The sequence below is a fragment of the Pristis pectinata genome, chromosome 35 (genome assembly GCF_009764475.1).
Source record: "Pristis pectinata isolate sPriPec2 chromosome 35, sPriPec2.1.pri, whole genome shotgun sequence".
NCBI classification, from domain to species: Eukaryota; Metazoa; Chordata; class Chondrichthyes; order Rhinopristiformes; family Pristidae; genus Pristis; species Pristis pectinata.
In genome coordinates, this window is record NC_067439.1 from 4257232 (window position 1) to 4271491 (window position 14260).

The following is a 14260-nucleotide window of genomic DNA, read 5'->3' on the forward strand; positions in this document are numbered from 1 at the left end:
GAAGTCTGAAAGGACCTGAAGACCTGTCAGTCTGCAGCTCCAACAACTAGCTCAGTGGCACCACCCTGGTGATTGCAACTTTCCTGAGTTCCTCCTTCCCATTTCCCAATTTAGAGCTATTTCTGAGGTGTTATCAAGTGAAGACTCTTGCAAAATATTTGTTTAATTCATCTGCCATCTACTGGTCTGTGTACAGTAAAACTCCAATAATCCGATACCTGACCATTCAGAAATCTCGATGGTTCAGCTCACCAGATGATGTTTCTTGTGCTCCCTTGAAACTCACCGAGCCCCGGTTCATGCTCCATTGGGTTCACTGGAAAAATTATTATAATATTGCATAACACCTTAAAAAATGAAGTAAAAGTATATTGGGCTATTAATAAACATCCAGTTATTTGGAAAATCTGCCATTCCGGCACCACCAATAAGAAGACGCTGGAGAGAGGTAACATCTTGCAGGCAGCAGGCTGTAAAACACTTTTATGTTCACGTTCTGAGCTTTTAAAGCTCGACTTCAGTGTGCCACAATATTGGAGTTTTACTGTGTTCTGGAAGATCCCCTTAAACGTCTGCCACTGCAACTCGACTGATGCAGGGTTTTGACCAGAAACATCGACAATTCCTTTTCTCCATCAGATGCAGCCTGACCCGCTGAGTTCCCCCAGCAGATTGTTTGTTATTGGTATTGGTTTATTATTGTCACTTGTACTGAGGTCCAGTGAAAAACTTGTCTTGCATACCAATCGTACAGGTCAATTCATTACACAGTGCAGTTACATTGCGTTAGTACAGACTGCATTGATGTAGTACAGGTAAAAACAATAACAGTACAGAGAAAAGTGTCACAGCTACAGAGAAAGTGCAATGCAATAAGGTGCAAGGTCACAACAAGGTAGATCGTGAAGTCAGAGTCCATCTCATCGTATGTCATCGTAACTCAACTGACTGCTCCCATAACTTGTATATTGCTTTTATTTCTACTCAAACTTGTGAGGAATGAGGTACCTTTTTGTAAGGCAGCCAGAGTTTGTGTCAAATGTTGCGCTGTAGAGTGAAGAACTTGAAATAGATTTGTTAGTTACTTTCAAAAGTGAACTGGATAAATATTTGAATCCGTGAGGCTGTGGTGCAGTGGACTAGACAGAGAGCTCTCCCAAAGAGCCAGCAGAAGGGCAATGGGCCAAATGGCCTCCTCCTGCATTGCAAGAATCAATAATTGCTTACTATCTGGACTTCCCTCCACAGTGGACTTCCTGAGGAACTTGCTGTCTCGCTCCCTCGATCTGCAACAGGCAGCACCTGAACAGGTACTGGAGGAACGGAGCCTCAAGGGGATAGCCAAATACATCCTCAGCAAGAAATGTAAGTCTCCAATCATTCAACGGTTACTGAAGCCCTGTAAATTATATCTGGCAGGTTGAGTGGCTGTAAGCTTGTGTTTTCTTTTTGAGTTCAAGTTCAAGTTTATTATCATGGGCATACATACCCAAGGAATAAATGCCATGGTAATTAATTTTTTGCAGCACAGTACATAACGAATATGATAAACAAATTACATAAAATTATACATCATTTACACGACATAATGAACAAAAATATAATGGCATTAGTGCAAGTTGAGGGACGTTGATATTCATCAGTCTGAGGAATGTTAGTGGGGAAAATGGAACAGTAACATCTTCATGCATTGGCAAAGCAACCTTGTGTAGCAAAGCAGCAGATCAGCAAACAAAATTTAACATTGAGTCCCACAGAGAGTGATATCTGGTATTAATTATATACCTTTGTGCTCAGTTACTTTATATCTAAATCAGAATCAGGTTTATTATCGATGTATTATATGACATGAAATTTGTTGTTTTGCAGCAGCAGTATAGTTTAAAGACATAAAATTACTATAAATTACAAAATAAATAAATAGTGCAAAAGAGGAATAACGAGGTAGTGTTCATGGGTTCATGGACTGTTCAGAAATCTGATGGCTGAGGGGAAGAAGCTGTTCCTGAATCATTGAATGTGGGTTTTCAGGCTCCTGTACCTCCTCCCCGATGGTAGTAACGTGAAGAAGGCATCCTCTCCCTCTCCCTTATATCCCCTTTTTCCATCACTTGTTTCCTGAAGGCAAAGGGGAGTGGCAAAAGGAATACACTGGAACATTAGACTTTGTTAAGCAACTATTCAATGTTTATTGTTTTAACTTATTTTTCTTGCAGGCGGAAGGATAATATGCATGGTTGGAGCTGGCATATCGACATGTAAGTTTTGATCTTCTGCTTAAAATTATTTTCACTGAGGGATTTATTCCCACTGTGGTCCACACTTGATTTTGTAGAATAAAAGAGTTGCATTTCTATAGCAGATTCCACATCCCTGTTGGGATGTCCTGAAGCACTTTGCAGGCAATGAAGTGCTTTTGAGTAGTGTTTAAACAGCAGTATGTTAATGACAAAATAAGCTCTCTTTGTGAGATTGTCCCCTGAATGCTGCAGAAAATTCCTGTGCTCTTTGAAAGAGTTTCATGGGATCTTCTACATCCACCTGAAAGAGCAGGCACGACCTCAGTCTGAGGGAGCGGGAGGGAGGGGGAGAGAGAGAGAGAAACACGAACGAACTGCGGAAGTGAGAAACGGTGGGTTGGAGGACTGCAGAGGTGGTGGGGAGAGCACAGAGCCAAAGGAGTTTGCAGAAGTAGGGAGGGGAGAGACTGTGGAGGGGTTCAAAAACAAGGGCAAGACTTTTGAGATGTGCATTTTGCCTGAATACATACTGTTCTTTTGCATGTTCATCACCCTGGGCTGTCCACGGGATCGGGCTGATGCAGACTGGAAGCAGGGGTTTTCCAAATAATGGCACATCCTGAACTTGGAATAATACCAGAAAATGCTGGAAATACTCAGCAGGTCAGGCAGCATCTGTGGGAAGAGAAACAGAGCTACCTTTTCAAGTCACCAGCCCTTCATCAGACCGGTCTCTACCACAGTTCTGACAAAGGGACGCCAACCTGAAATGTTAGCTGTTTCCCTTCCCACACACGCAGCCTGACCTACTTCACTTTCTGTTCTTATTTCAGATTTCCAGCATCTGCAGTTTTTTTTGATTTCTTGAACTTGGAAACCAGTTTATTGTTAAGAGATCACTGACATGATCAGCCACCACTTAGTATCGAGCATCTTCCTAACTGCTACCTCTGACATCTATCCTACAAACAGCGGCAGGAATCCCTGACTTCCGCAGTCCTGGAACTGGTCTCTACCACAACCTTCAGAAGTATGACTTGCCATATCCAGAAGCCATTTTTGAGATGGGCTACTTCAAGGTAACTGGGGCTTATATTTTTCTTAAAATGTCACGTTTTACAAACTTGATATTGAATTGGTTTATTATGTCACATAAGATATTAAGATATTTATAAAATAAGATATTCATATATTAGTCATATATAGTACATTGAAGCACACAGCGAAATGTGTCTTTCTGCATTACTGAGAATGTTCTGGGGGCAGCCCGCAAGTGTCGCCACGCTTTTAGCGCCAACATAGCATGCCTACAGCTCCTAACCTGCGCATCTTTGGAATGTGGGACAAAACTGGAGTACCCGGAGGAAACCCATGCAGGCACTGGGGGGACGTAAAAAACTCCTTACAGACAGCAGTGGAATTGAACCCAGGTTGCTGGTGCTGTAATAGCGTTACACTAACCGCTACACTACCGTGCAGCTGATGCATCTAGAAGCAGTGAAAAGCTTTTGTTTGCGTGCCATCCAGACAGATCATTCCATACATAAGTACATCGAGATAGTAAAAAGAAAACAGAATGTAAAATATAGGGTTGCAGTTACAGAGAAAGTGCAGTGCGGGTAGACAACTAAAGTGCAAGGGCCATGATGAGGTAGATTGAGAGATCAAGAATTTAGGAGTACAACATGATTTGTGCCCTGGCTCCATGGAATTGGACATACTGCTCCATGATGTTCAACAAGGTCAAGGCTAATCTGATCTTGGGCTCAGCTCCACTTTCCTGCCTCCTCCTCTCCCTCGCCTCTACAGACAGATCTTTGTAAGAAAGTAAGGGTGGAGTTTGCATATTCTCCCCATCACGATGTGTGTTTCTCACGGGTGCTCCGGTTTCCTCCCACATCACAGACATACGGATCGGTGGATTAATTGGCTGCTGTAAATTGCCCCCAATGTGTTGGTGGATGCTAGAATCTGGTGGGAGTTGATGGGAATGTGGGGAGAATAAAATGGGATTAGAGTAAATAGATGCTTGAGTCTATCTTTAACAAATAGGAGCAGAAGTAAATTATCCTTTTTTATATATTCATTCAAGATATGTGGGCTTCGCAGGCTGAGGCAGCATTTAGTTGCCCATCTGTAGTTGCCCTTGGGAAAGCGGTGGTGAGCTGCCTTCTTGAACCGCTGCAGTCCTTGAGGTGTGGGTATCCCCACAGTGCTGTTAGGGAGAGAGTTCAGGATTTTGACCCAGAGACGGTGAAAGAACAGCGAGATATTTCCAAATCGGGGTGGTATGTGGCTTGGAGAGCAACTTCCAGGTGGTGGCATTCCCCATGCTTTTACTTCCCATTGTCCTTCTGGCTGGTAGACCTGGTGGGTGTGGAAAATTCTGTCTTAAGTGAGTTGCTGCAATGGATCCTGTGGATGTTCAAACTGCTGCTATTGTACGTCTGTGGTGGAGCGAGTGAATGGTTGTGGATGGGGTGCCTATCAGATTCAAGTTTATTTATGTTCTTGTGACGTGCTTGGGACATTGTACAACTTAAAATTGCCATCTAATTCTCCTTTTAATCTTTCTCTTACATCACACAACGTTCTGTTGCAGTTTCTTGACCTGCAATGTTATTTGAATTTTACCCAGAGTTCCCCCCCTATCATTGTTCTTCTTCCAACTGGATTGTGGGAGGGCAGGAATTTAAATCTGCCTGCTTTTGGTAACACGCATACATGATTCCTTCATAACAGAGCGAACCTGTGCATGTGTGTTCACAACCTTGCAGCATACATATCTTTTAGATGGCTATGGGGTGACAGAGGTGTATGATGTCCTCTGCTTGCTCCAACACCCTCAATCAGAGAGAAGTTGAAGAGTGGGAAACAGGCTGGGGATTGAGTACTTCCCCTGTTTATGTGTTGTGATGCTGAATACTGTTTCTTTAGTTTCTCTTTACTGGGACCAAGGTTCACTTTGTAATGAATTAGACTCCCAGTTGGCCACTGTCTAATTATGCCACATCATTAATTAACAAGATCGACCTTCTTGTGTTAAATTTCAGCAAAATCCAGAGCCCTTTTTTGCACTGGCCAAAGAACTGTACCCAGGACAGTTTAAGGTAAGAAATGAAGTTAAAGGAGCTGTGTAAAACCTCAGTTGGGCCACATTTGGAGTATCGTGTGCTGTTCTGGTCGCCCTATTACAGCAAGGATGTGGAGGCTTTGGGGAGGATGCAGAAGAGGTTCACCTGGATGCTGCCTAGGTTCGAGTGTTTTATCTATAAGGAGAGGTTGGACAAACTTGTATTGTTTTTTCTGGAGCACTGGAGGCTGAGGGGAGACCTGATAGAGATTTTAAAAAATTATGAGAGGCAGAGATAAGATAGTCAACGTCTTTTCTTGCAGGGTAGAAATGACAAATACTAGCGGGCATAGCTTTGAAAGGAGGAAAGTTTAAAGGAGATGTACGGGGCAAGTTTTTTTTTACACAGAGTGGTGGGTGCCTGGAACACACTGCCAGGGGTGGTGGTGGAGGCAGATATGAGAGTGCTGTTTAAAAAGCATTCGGACAGGCACTTGAATGGAGGGATCATGTACAGGCAGGCAGGTTTAGTTTAATTTGGCACTGACGAGGTAGGCCAAAGGGCCTGTTCCCATGATAAAGCAGGCCTTCATTGGTTGTAAAGTGCTTTGTGGCATCTTTAGTTCACGAAAGGCTCTATAGAAATGTCAAGTGCCCTCAAGATTTATTTCTTTATTTGTCAGAGGCTTTGGCTGTGAATAACAAGCACCTTCCTCGCATTCGATTCCCTTTAATTATGAATGTGTCTCCCCTACAGCCCACAGTTTCCCATTACTTCATACGGATGCTAAGAGACAAGGGGCTGCTGTTACGCTGTTACACACAGGTAAACTCTGCGGTTACCCATTTCCCTCATTCCTGTTTTACTGCCTACTTGTGCACCTGCCACTCCCTCGCAAACCCACCAGCCCCCGACCCCCTCCACCCTCACCCCATGCCCAAAGTCCAATAATGTCTGCTATTAACACTGCCACTTTAAATGATGGAAACTGTGCGATGGCTGCCACCCAGTGGCGTAGCAGATAACTGCAGCCTTCCCTGCAATGATATGGCATGCAAGGAAGTCATTTGGTCCTGATGCAGGGTTTCGACCCGAAACATCGAAAATTCCTTTCCTCCCACAGATGCTGCTCGACCCACTGAGTTCCTCCAGCAGATTGCTTGTTGCTCCCGATTCCAGCATCTTGGGTCTCAGTCACTTGGCCTATTGAGCTGTGCTAGAATATTTCATTTAATGCTTCGCCAGTGACTTTAGTTTGCGTCCAACAGCTGAGCACTGAACATAAAATACTCAGCAGGTCGTGACAAGCAAAGCGTTCTCTTGTATTTATTCTCTCGTGGGATATCAGAGCCTAGGTCAGAATTTATTGAGGACAAAGAACCAGCCATGTTGCTACAGGTCACATTGAGGCTGGAGCAGGTCAGGGTCCTGCCGGATGCTAGTGAATCAGATCAGTATCCTTCATATGCCCAACTAGTGTCCCGCAGACAGACTAGGCATCCTCCTGCAGTGATTCCATTCTGTTCTCCCAGCTTCTCCAGTGCTGGCATCCCACTCCATTTCCGACCTCTCTGTTGGTCTCTAACATTGTCCCATCCTCTACACAATAGACGTTGATAAACTGTGGGTGAGGGGGAGGGAATCCAATCAAAATGTTTTAAAATGACATCAATAGGATTTTTGTAAGGGATATAAAGGTGGTATATAACCAAAAAAAAAATTGGAAATACTCAGCAGCATTTTTCCAGCATGTTCTGTTTTTATTTCAGATTTCCAGCATCTGCCGTTGCTTTTTGATATTGAGTTGGGATATTGATAAACCAATACTGAGCAACGAATCAGAGGGCCAAACAGGTGTCCCTGTTCCAATGAAAATTAATAACCTTTTGATCCAGACAGCAACTGAATTCTGCAAGTTCTCATCCACCTTACACACAGTGTAGTGCCCATCAGGTCTCTCACATCCAATCACTATGTAGCCCCAATCCATCGTCAAACTCCAAACTCCCAATCTCCAGGGAGAAAAGCAAAGATTCTGTGCAATTACAAAAAATATCCCTGGCAATTTCCTATGTAATCCAAAATTTCCTATGAAATCCAAAATATAATTAGAAAAAAAACTGCATCAATTATTAAGATAACAGTCTTAACACAGTGTTTCAGAGCAGTGTCTCTAGTCATCAATCAAAATCCAAACCAGCCACAAGAGACATTTGAATGGTGTCAAGTAGCTCAGTCAAAGTGGTGGACATTAAGGACTGAGAGGGGAGAGAGAGGCTGAAAGGTTTAGGGAGGGATTTCCAGAACCAAGACCTTGGCAGCTGAAGGTGTGGCCATCACTGGTGGAACAACAAATTTGGGGATGGTGTGGAATTCAGATTTGGAGGTGTGCAGAGTTATAGAGACAGGGAAAAGTGAGGCATGGTGGAGTTTGAAAACAAGGGCAGGAATTTCAAAATCAAGGTGTTGATTTAATGAGAGCTAGTGTAGATCAGAGAGCTCAGGGAGAAGAATGAATGGGATTTGGGACTGCAACATTCTGACTGCCAGGAACTTGGAGAGCCATACAGCATGGAAGCAGGCCCAGCATGTTCTTGCCGAACATCAAACACCCATTTGCAATAACCCCATTTTATCCTCCCCACATTCCCACCAATTCCCCCCAGATTCTACCACTCACCCACACACTAGGGGCAACATACAGCGGCCAGTTAACCTGTCGACCCGCACGTCTTTGGGATGTGGGAGGAAACTGGAGCACCCGGAAGAAGCCCGCATGGTCACAGGGAGAGTGTGCACACTCCACACAGACAGCAGCAGGAGGTCAGGATTGAACCTGGGTCACTGGAGCAGTGAGGTGGCAGCACTACCTGCTGCACCACCACGTCACCCTTATCCACCTTCCTCTTGAGCTGCAGTGACTGCCGAACTGCGCACATTGGCAATCTGTTTCAGAGGCTGATGACAAGGAACACTCGCTGGCTTGGAACCTGACCGTCTTTTCTTGTTGTTTTTCCTCCTTCTGTACATTAGAACATTGACACTCTTGAGAGAGTAGTTGGGTTGAAAGATGAGGACTTGATAGAGGCTCACGGGACATTCTACACCTCCCACTGCACCAACAGTGCGTGCAGGAAACAGTACAACTTGGACTGGATGAAAAGTAAGTCGGCATTGATGTATTCGTTCAAGTTACTTTATTGTCATTCACTCACATGCTATAAAAACACATGGAGGAACGAAATGTCGTTTCCCCCAGACTCTCGCAACAGAGGACGTACATAAAACAGAAGACATACAATAAATACAGACAAAAAAAATTGTGCAAGTACAAATAATGCAAAAAAACAGTATATACAGAATACAAATTTAGTGCAGAGTTAGTGCAAAACTGAGCTGGACGTAGAAAATACAGAACTCAGTGCGTTGCACTAATTGTATAAACATGTTCAGCAGCGGCCAAAGTTCTTATACGCCGTTGTGCGAACCAGGGCTTTTGACGCAGCATTTGTCTGAAACTGTCTCCAAGGTATTCAGGAGCCTGACAGCCTGGGGGAGAAAACTGTTGTACCGTCTAGTAGTTCTGGTACCGCTTGCCAGACGGCAGTGGGACAAATAGGTCATGGGAGGGATGAGAAGGGTCATCTATGATTCTGCAGACCTTGCATGTGCATCATGTGTTGTAGATGTCCAGGATGGAGGGAAGAGGTACTCCAATGATCTTTCCTGCTGTACTCACAATTCTTTGCAAAGACTTACGGTCAGAGTCTCAACTCATGCCCAACTCATAGACCAGGATGGTAATCCAGTATTTTTACAACTCCTTGGGTTGTCCACTAACACAGACCTCCAGCAGTGTCACATTCCTCACTTGTGTGCTGTAGTGTCAACATGGATTGTGTGTTCAAATCACTGGAATTGGAACTGAACCTGTAACATTCTGCTACATGAGAGAGAAAGATTTGTAGTTGTGCAGTGGGTTTCACACCCCATCGGGACGTGCCAAAGCAACTTATGGCCAATGAAGTACTTTTGAAGTCAAAGAGAGTCATACAGCGTGGAAACAGGACCTTCAGCCCACCAATTCTACACTGACCACCAAGCACGTGTTTGCACTAATCCCGTTTTATTCTCCCCACACTTCCCCTAGGTTCCACCACTCATCTATACATGAGGGACAATTTACAGCGGCCAATTAACCTACCAGCCAGCGCATCTTTGGGAAGTGGGAGGAAACCCATGTGGCCACAGGGAGAACATGCAAACTCCACACAGACAGCACCAGTGGTCAGGATTGAACCCAGGTCGCTGGAGCTGTGAGGTGGCAGCTCTACCAGCTGCACCAATATGCCACTCACAAGGTCACTGTTGTGATGCAGGGATACATGGTGGTCTGTTTGCTCACAGCCAGATCCTACAGCATTGTGATAAGAACGAGGACATCTGTTCACTGATAAGGTGGAAGGGATGGGAGGTAAGTCAGGAGAGGGGATCAGTAGCTTGAGAGACGGGCAGAGTCAATCTGGTTACTGGTTTCCACTGGGAACCTGTTGTCATGTGAATGTGGCACCATTGATAGGCTGCTCCACCTCTCAAACCCCCTCAACAGCACAGTGCATTGGGTTCTTCAGTTTCAGCTTTGTGTTGCATTAGGTTTGCTCATTTCCTTTTCCTTTTCCTTCCTCAAACAGCACAGATCTTCACCACTCCACTCCCAAAATGTGAACAGTGTGACTCTGTAGTGAAACCTGGTGAGTGGAAGAGCAGATCCTGGGCTGGTACCTTGGCAAGGTTTGTGACCTCCTCCATGGGTGGCATTACTAGGTGCGTGAGAACGTGAGGAGACCGTGCGACCCCTCAAGCCTACTCTGAAATTCAATTGGAATGTGGGCAATCTACACATTAACACTTGCTTGGGTTTGCTTCCATAACCGTTCATATTTAGCTAATAAGGTCCATTAATCATAATTTTGATATTGCTATTCCACCCCTGGCTTCTTGGAGGAGAGAATACCAGACCTCCACACCACTTTTAATTAAAGCTTAGATGCTGGGGGGATGTTTGGCCTGGTGGGAGAATCTAGAACTAGGGGACACGTGTTCAGATTTAAGATGCTCTTCACTCTGTGTTCCCGGGAATTCTACACCCCAGTTTCACTAGGGGCAATATATGGCAGCCAATTCACCTACCAACCTGCACATCTTTGGGATGTGGGAGGAAACCCATGCGGCCACAGGGAGAATGTGCAAACTCCACACAGACAGTACCTGAGGACAGGATTCATCCCCAGTCTCTGGAGCAGTGAGGCAGCAGCACTACGTGCTGCACCCCGTGCCGCCCTTTCATTTTAAGGCTGCCTGCCTGGCACCCTCCTGCTCTTCCTCTGCCTATCCCATGCCCTCCCTTCCTCCCTCTGGCTCCCTCATTACCTTCTTCAGGAGCAGATTGCTGCCTGTTTAATGTTACCAGCTAGTTCTGCCTGGGAGAATGAGAGATTCATACAGATAGTCAAAGGGACAACTTTTGCAGGGTGTAAATGCTGAGGTTTGACAGCAGTGTCAGGCCCATCTTGGGAGAGAAAGGGAGCCTGTTACATGTCCTTCTGTCGTCCTCCACCACATCTTCTGGAGGTCAGGAGACTATTGTCTTGTCCTGCTGCTCAAGTGAAGCTGTGACTTTATAATCCGTGTGTAGTGTTGGGAACGATGAGCACTGTGTGCCGTGTTTAATCTCCATTTCCTTCCTTAGATATTGTATTCTTTGGCGAAAGTCTCCCCCATCGATTCTTTGCCACCATGGAGTCTGTGAGTATGCCTCAATCAGCATCATCTACATTGAAACGTGATCTCAGAGTCGGGACAATTAAGTTCACTGGCTAATCCTTCATAGCTGTGCTCAGTCCATGGGAATGACCACGAATTTCTGGTTGCCTGTCACTTTAATTCACCATACCACTCTCATTCCCACCTTTCTGTCTGTGGACTCCTGCATTGTTACAAGGAGATCTAACACAGGCTTGAGGAACAACACCTAGTCTTCAGTCTGGGCACATTGCAGCCTTCTGGACTCAATATTGAATTCTCCAACTTTAGGTGACTCGCTCTTTCTCTCTGTCTGTATCAGAACGGGCCACTTCTGCCTGTCAATATTTTGGCTCAGTTTTTTTCATTCTTTTTGTACAGATAAGATTTCTTTATCACTCACAAATATATCGAAACACACAGTGAAATGCATCTTTTGCATAGAGTGTTCTGGGGGCAGCCCGCAAGTGTCGCCACGCTTCCGGCACCAACATAGCACGCCCACAACTTCCTAACTCGAACGTCTTTGGAATGTGGGAGGAAATCGGAGCACCCGGAGGAAACCTACACAGACACGGGGAGAACGTACAAACTCCTGACAGACAGCGGCCGGAATTGAACCTGGGTCACTGGCACTGCCTGTCCTGTTGGACACATTCCATAGCCTTGACATTAACAAATCATTACACAGGCAGAGGGGCATAATGTGCTTGTAGCTGCACCCAGGAACCTGTTTGGTCTCACCCTGTCAGAGACATCGTCTTTCTCATAGAGTCATACAGCATGGAAGCAGGCCCTTCGGCCCAACTGGTCCATGCCAATCCAAGATACCCATTCAAGCTAGCTCCATTTGCCTGTGTTTGGCCCATATCCTTCTAAACCTTTCCTATCCACATACCTGTCTAACTGGCTTTTAAAATAATGAGTATTGTGTCAGAATAAGTAAAGGTTTAAAGTGAGAGGGGAAAGATTTAAAAGGGACCTGAACAGTTAAATGACATTTGGACTGGCACATGAACAGGAAAGGTTCAGATGGATATGAGCCAAACGTGGGCAGATGGGACTAGCTTAGATGGGCATCTTGGTTGGCATGGATGAGTTGGGCCAAAGGGCCTGTTTCCGTGTTCAGTTCTGGTCGCCTCATTATAAGAAGGAGGTGGAAGCTTTAGAGAGGGTGCAGAGGAGATTTACCAGGATGCTGCCTGGATTGGAGAGCTTGTCTTATGAGGATAGGTTGAGTGAGCTCGGGCTTTTCTCTTTGGAGAGAAGGAGGATGAGAGGTGACTTGATAGAGGTGCACAAGATGATAAGAGGCATAGATCGAGTGGACAGTCAAAGACCTTTCCCCAGGGCAACAATGGCTAACACGAAGGGCATAATTTTAATGTGATTGGAGGAAGGTATAAGGGGGATGTCAGGGTAAGGTTTTTACACAGAGAGTGGTGGGGTGGGTGCGTGGAACGCACTGCCGGCAGAAGTTGTGGGGGCAGATACATTAGGGACATTTAAGAGATGTCATGAATGATAGAGAAGTGGAGGGCTATGTGGGAGGGAAGGGTTAGATAGATCTTAGAGCAGGATAAAATGTTGGCACAACATTGTGGGCTGAAGGGCCTGTACTGTGCTGTTATGTTCTGTGCTGTATTACTCTGTGACTCTACTAAAACTGCAAAAGCCACATGTGGAAATTGATAGCAAAATTGAGCAGAACTGCAAAAAAAAAATTCAGAGGGAGATTTGCTTTATTGAATTACTGAAATTTTAACTATTTTAGTGCATAGTTCTGGTCACTGATGAGCAATTTCTTAAGAATGCCATGATGTGCTCCTGATTTGAATGGAGGGAGAGAACAGCCAGTCAGTAATGCACAGTCAGTTGTGAGTTTGAGGTGAGGTCACCATGTGTGGGGTGCAGCAGAAATTCCAGGTTCTTCAAGGAATCTCTCAGCTGAGAAATGTTGCACTCAATGTTAAACCTCATCGGACCTTTGGAACAGTAAATGTTGGCCTCAAGAAGGCTGCATCCATCACTTAAGGACCCCCACCATCCAGGACATGCCCCCTTCTTGCTACCATCAGGGAGGAGGTACAGGAGCCTGAAGACCCACACTTAACGATTCAGGAACAGCTTCTTCCCCTCCACCATCAAATTTCTAAAGGGTCCATAAATCCATGAACACTACTTGTTATTCCTTTTTTTATGCCCTATTTATTTACTTTTGTAATTTATAGATTTTTATGTCTTTGCACTGTACTGCTGCCACAAAATGACAAATCTCACATCATCTGTACAGTGATAATTATTCCGATTCTGATATTACCATAGCTGTTAAATTATTGAAGTAATGATCCAGAGGTCAAGAGAGACCATCATGGCCGCTGGGAAATTTAAATTCAACTGAATAAAATTTGGAATTACAAAGCCAGTCTCAGTAATAGAAACCACCAGGGTGGTAAACCAGACATAATTTAATCAATGCTGTTTAAGGAAGGAAATCTGATGTCCTTATCTGGTCCTGCTGTATGAATCTTCAGACCCACAACAACGTGTTGCTCTCTGAACCATTCTCTGAAATGACTCAGCAAGCCTGTCAGATGATTTCCTGAGTAGTTCAGAGCAGGCAATAAATGCCAGCCTTGCAGGCAATGCCCGCATCTAGTAAACAGATAAAACAATGTCCTCGGTTTACCAACACATCTGGTGTGGAAATAATTTCTTTTTATTTATCAAAATCCCTCCATTTTGAATGCCTTGGCTGAACCTCACTGTAATTTTCTGGGGACTAAAGAGGTGACTATGGTGAAAGGATGGATTTCAAGCTGATCGAATGGATAAGTTACCTCGATTTGATTTTATTGACACCTTGGGAAAGCCCAGTACCGTTCACATTGTGCCTTGTTTGTAACGTGTTTGGTTTTCAGTGGCAAATGGCACCTCTAGCTGAGTAGTTCTGTGCTCGGTCGATCTGCTCTGACACACCCCACGAGGACACTTAAATTGAACAACTACACCCACTAGTTATTGCACAATGCATGAGTATAACTTTGTGTTTCCTAAGACATATTTTTAAAAATTAATGAACAAGAAGCTGATAATTTACAAATTTGTATTTTCTCCTCCCCTTTAATGAACATACTTTGTCTT

At 44.6% G+C, this 14260-nt stretch overlaps 1 protein-coding gene across 3 annotated transcripts in view; it reads left to right on the top strand.

The window, feature by feature from the left end:
* The window catches only part of sirt2 (sirtuin 2 (silent mating type information regulation 2, homolog) 2 (S. cerevisiae)), a 38557-nt gene that overhangs the window by 12504 nt on the left and 11793 nt on the right, over nt 1–14260 (top strand). For all 3 annotated transcript variants that reach the window (XM_052044372.1, XM_052044369.1, XM_052044371.1), the window contains 8 exons: nt 1249–1365; nt 2217–2258; nt 3213–3319; nt 5294–5350; nt 6071–6139; nt 8348–8477; nt 10006–10065; nt 11064–11119. In XM_052044372.1, the coding sequence (XP_051900332.1) occupies nt 1249–1365; nt 2217–2258; nt 3213–3319; nt 5294–5350; nt 6071–6139; nt 8348–8477; nt 10006–10065; nt 11064–11119 (638 nt within the window). The remainder of the gene's footprint in view (nt 1–1248; nt 1366–2216; nt 2259–3212; nt 3320–5293; nt 5351–6070; nt 6140–8347; nt 8478–10005; nt 10066–11063; nt 11120–14260) is intronic.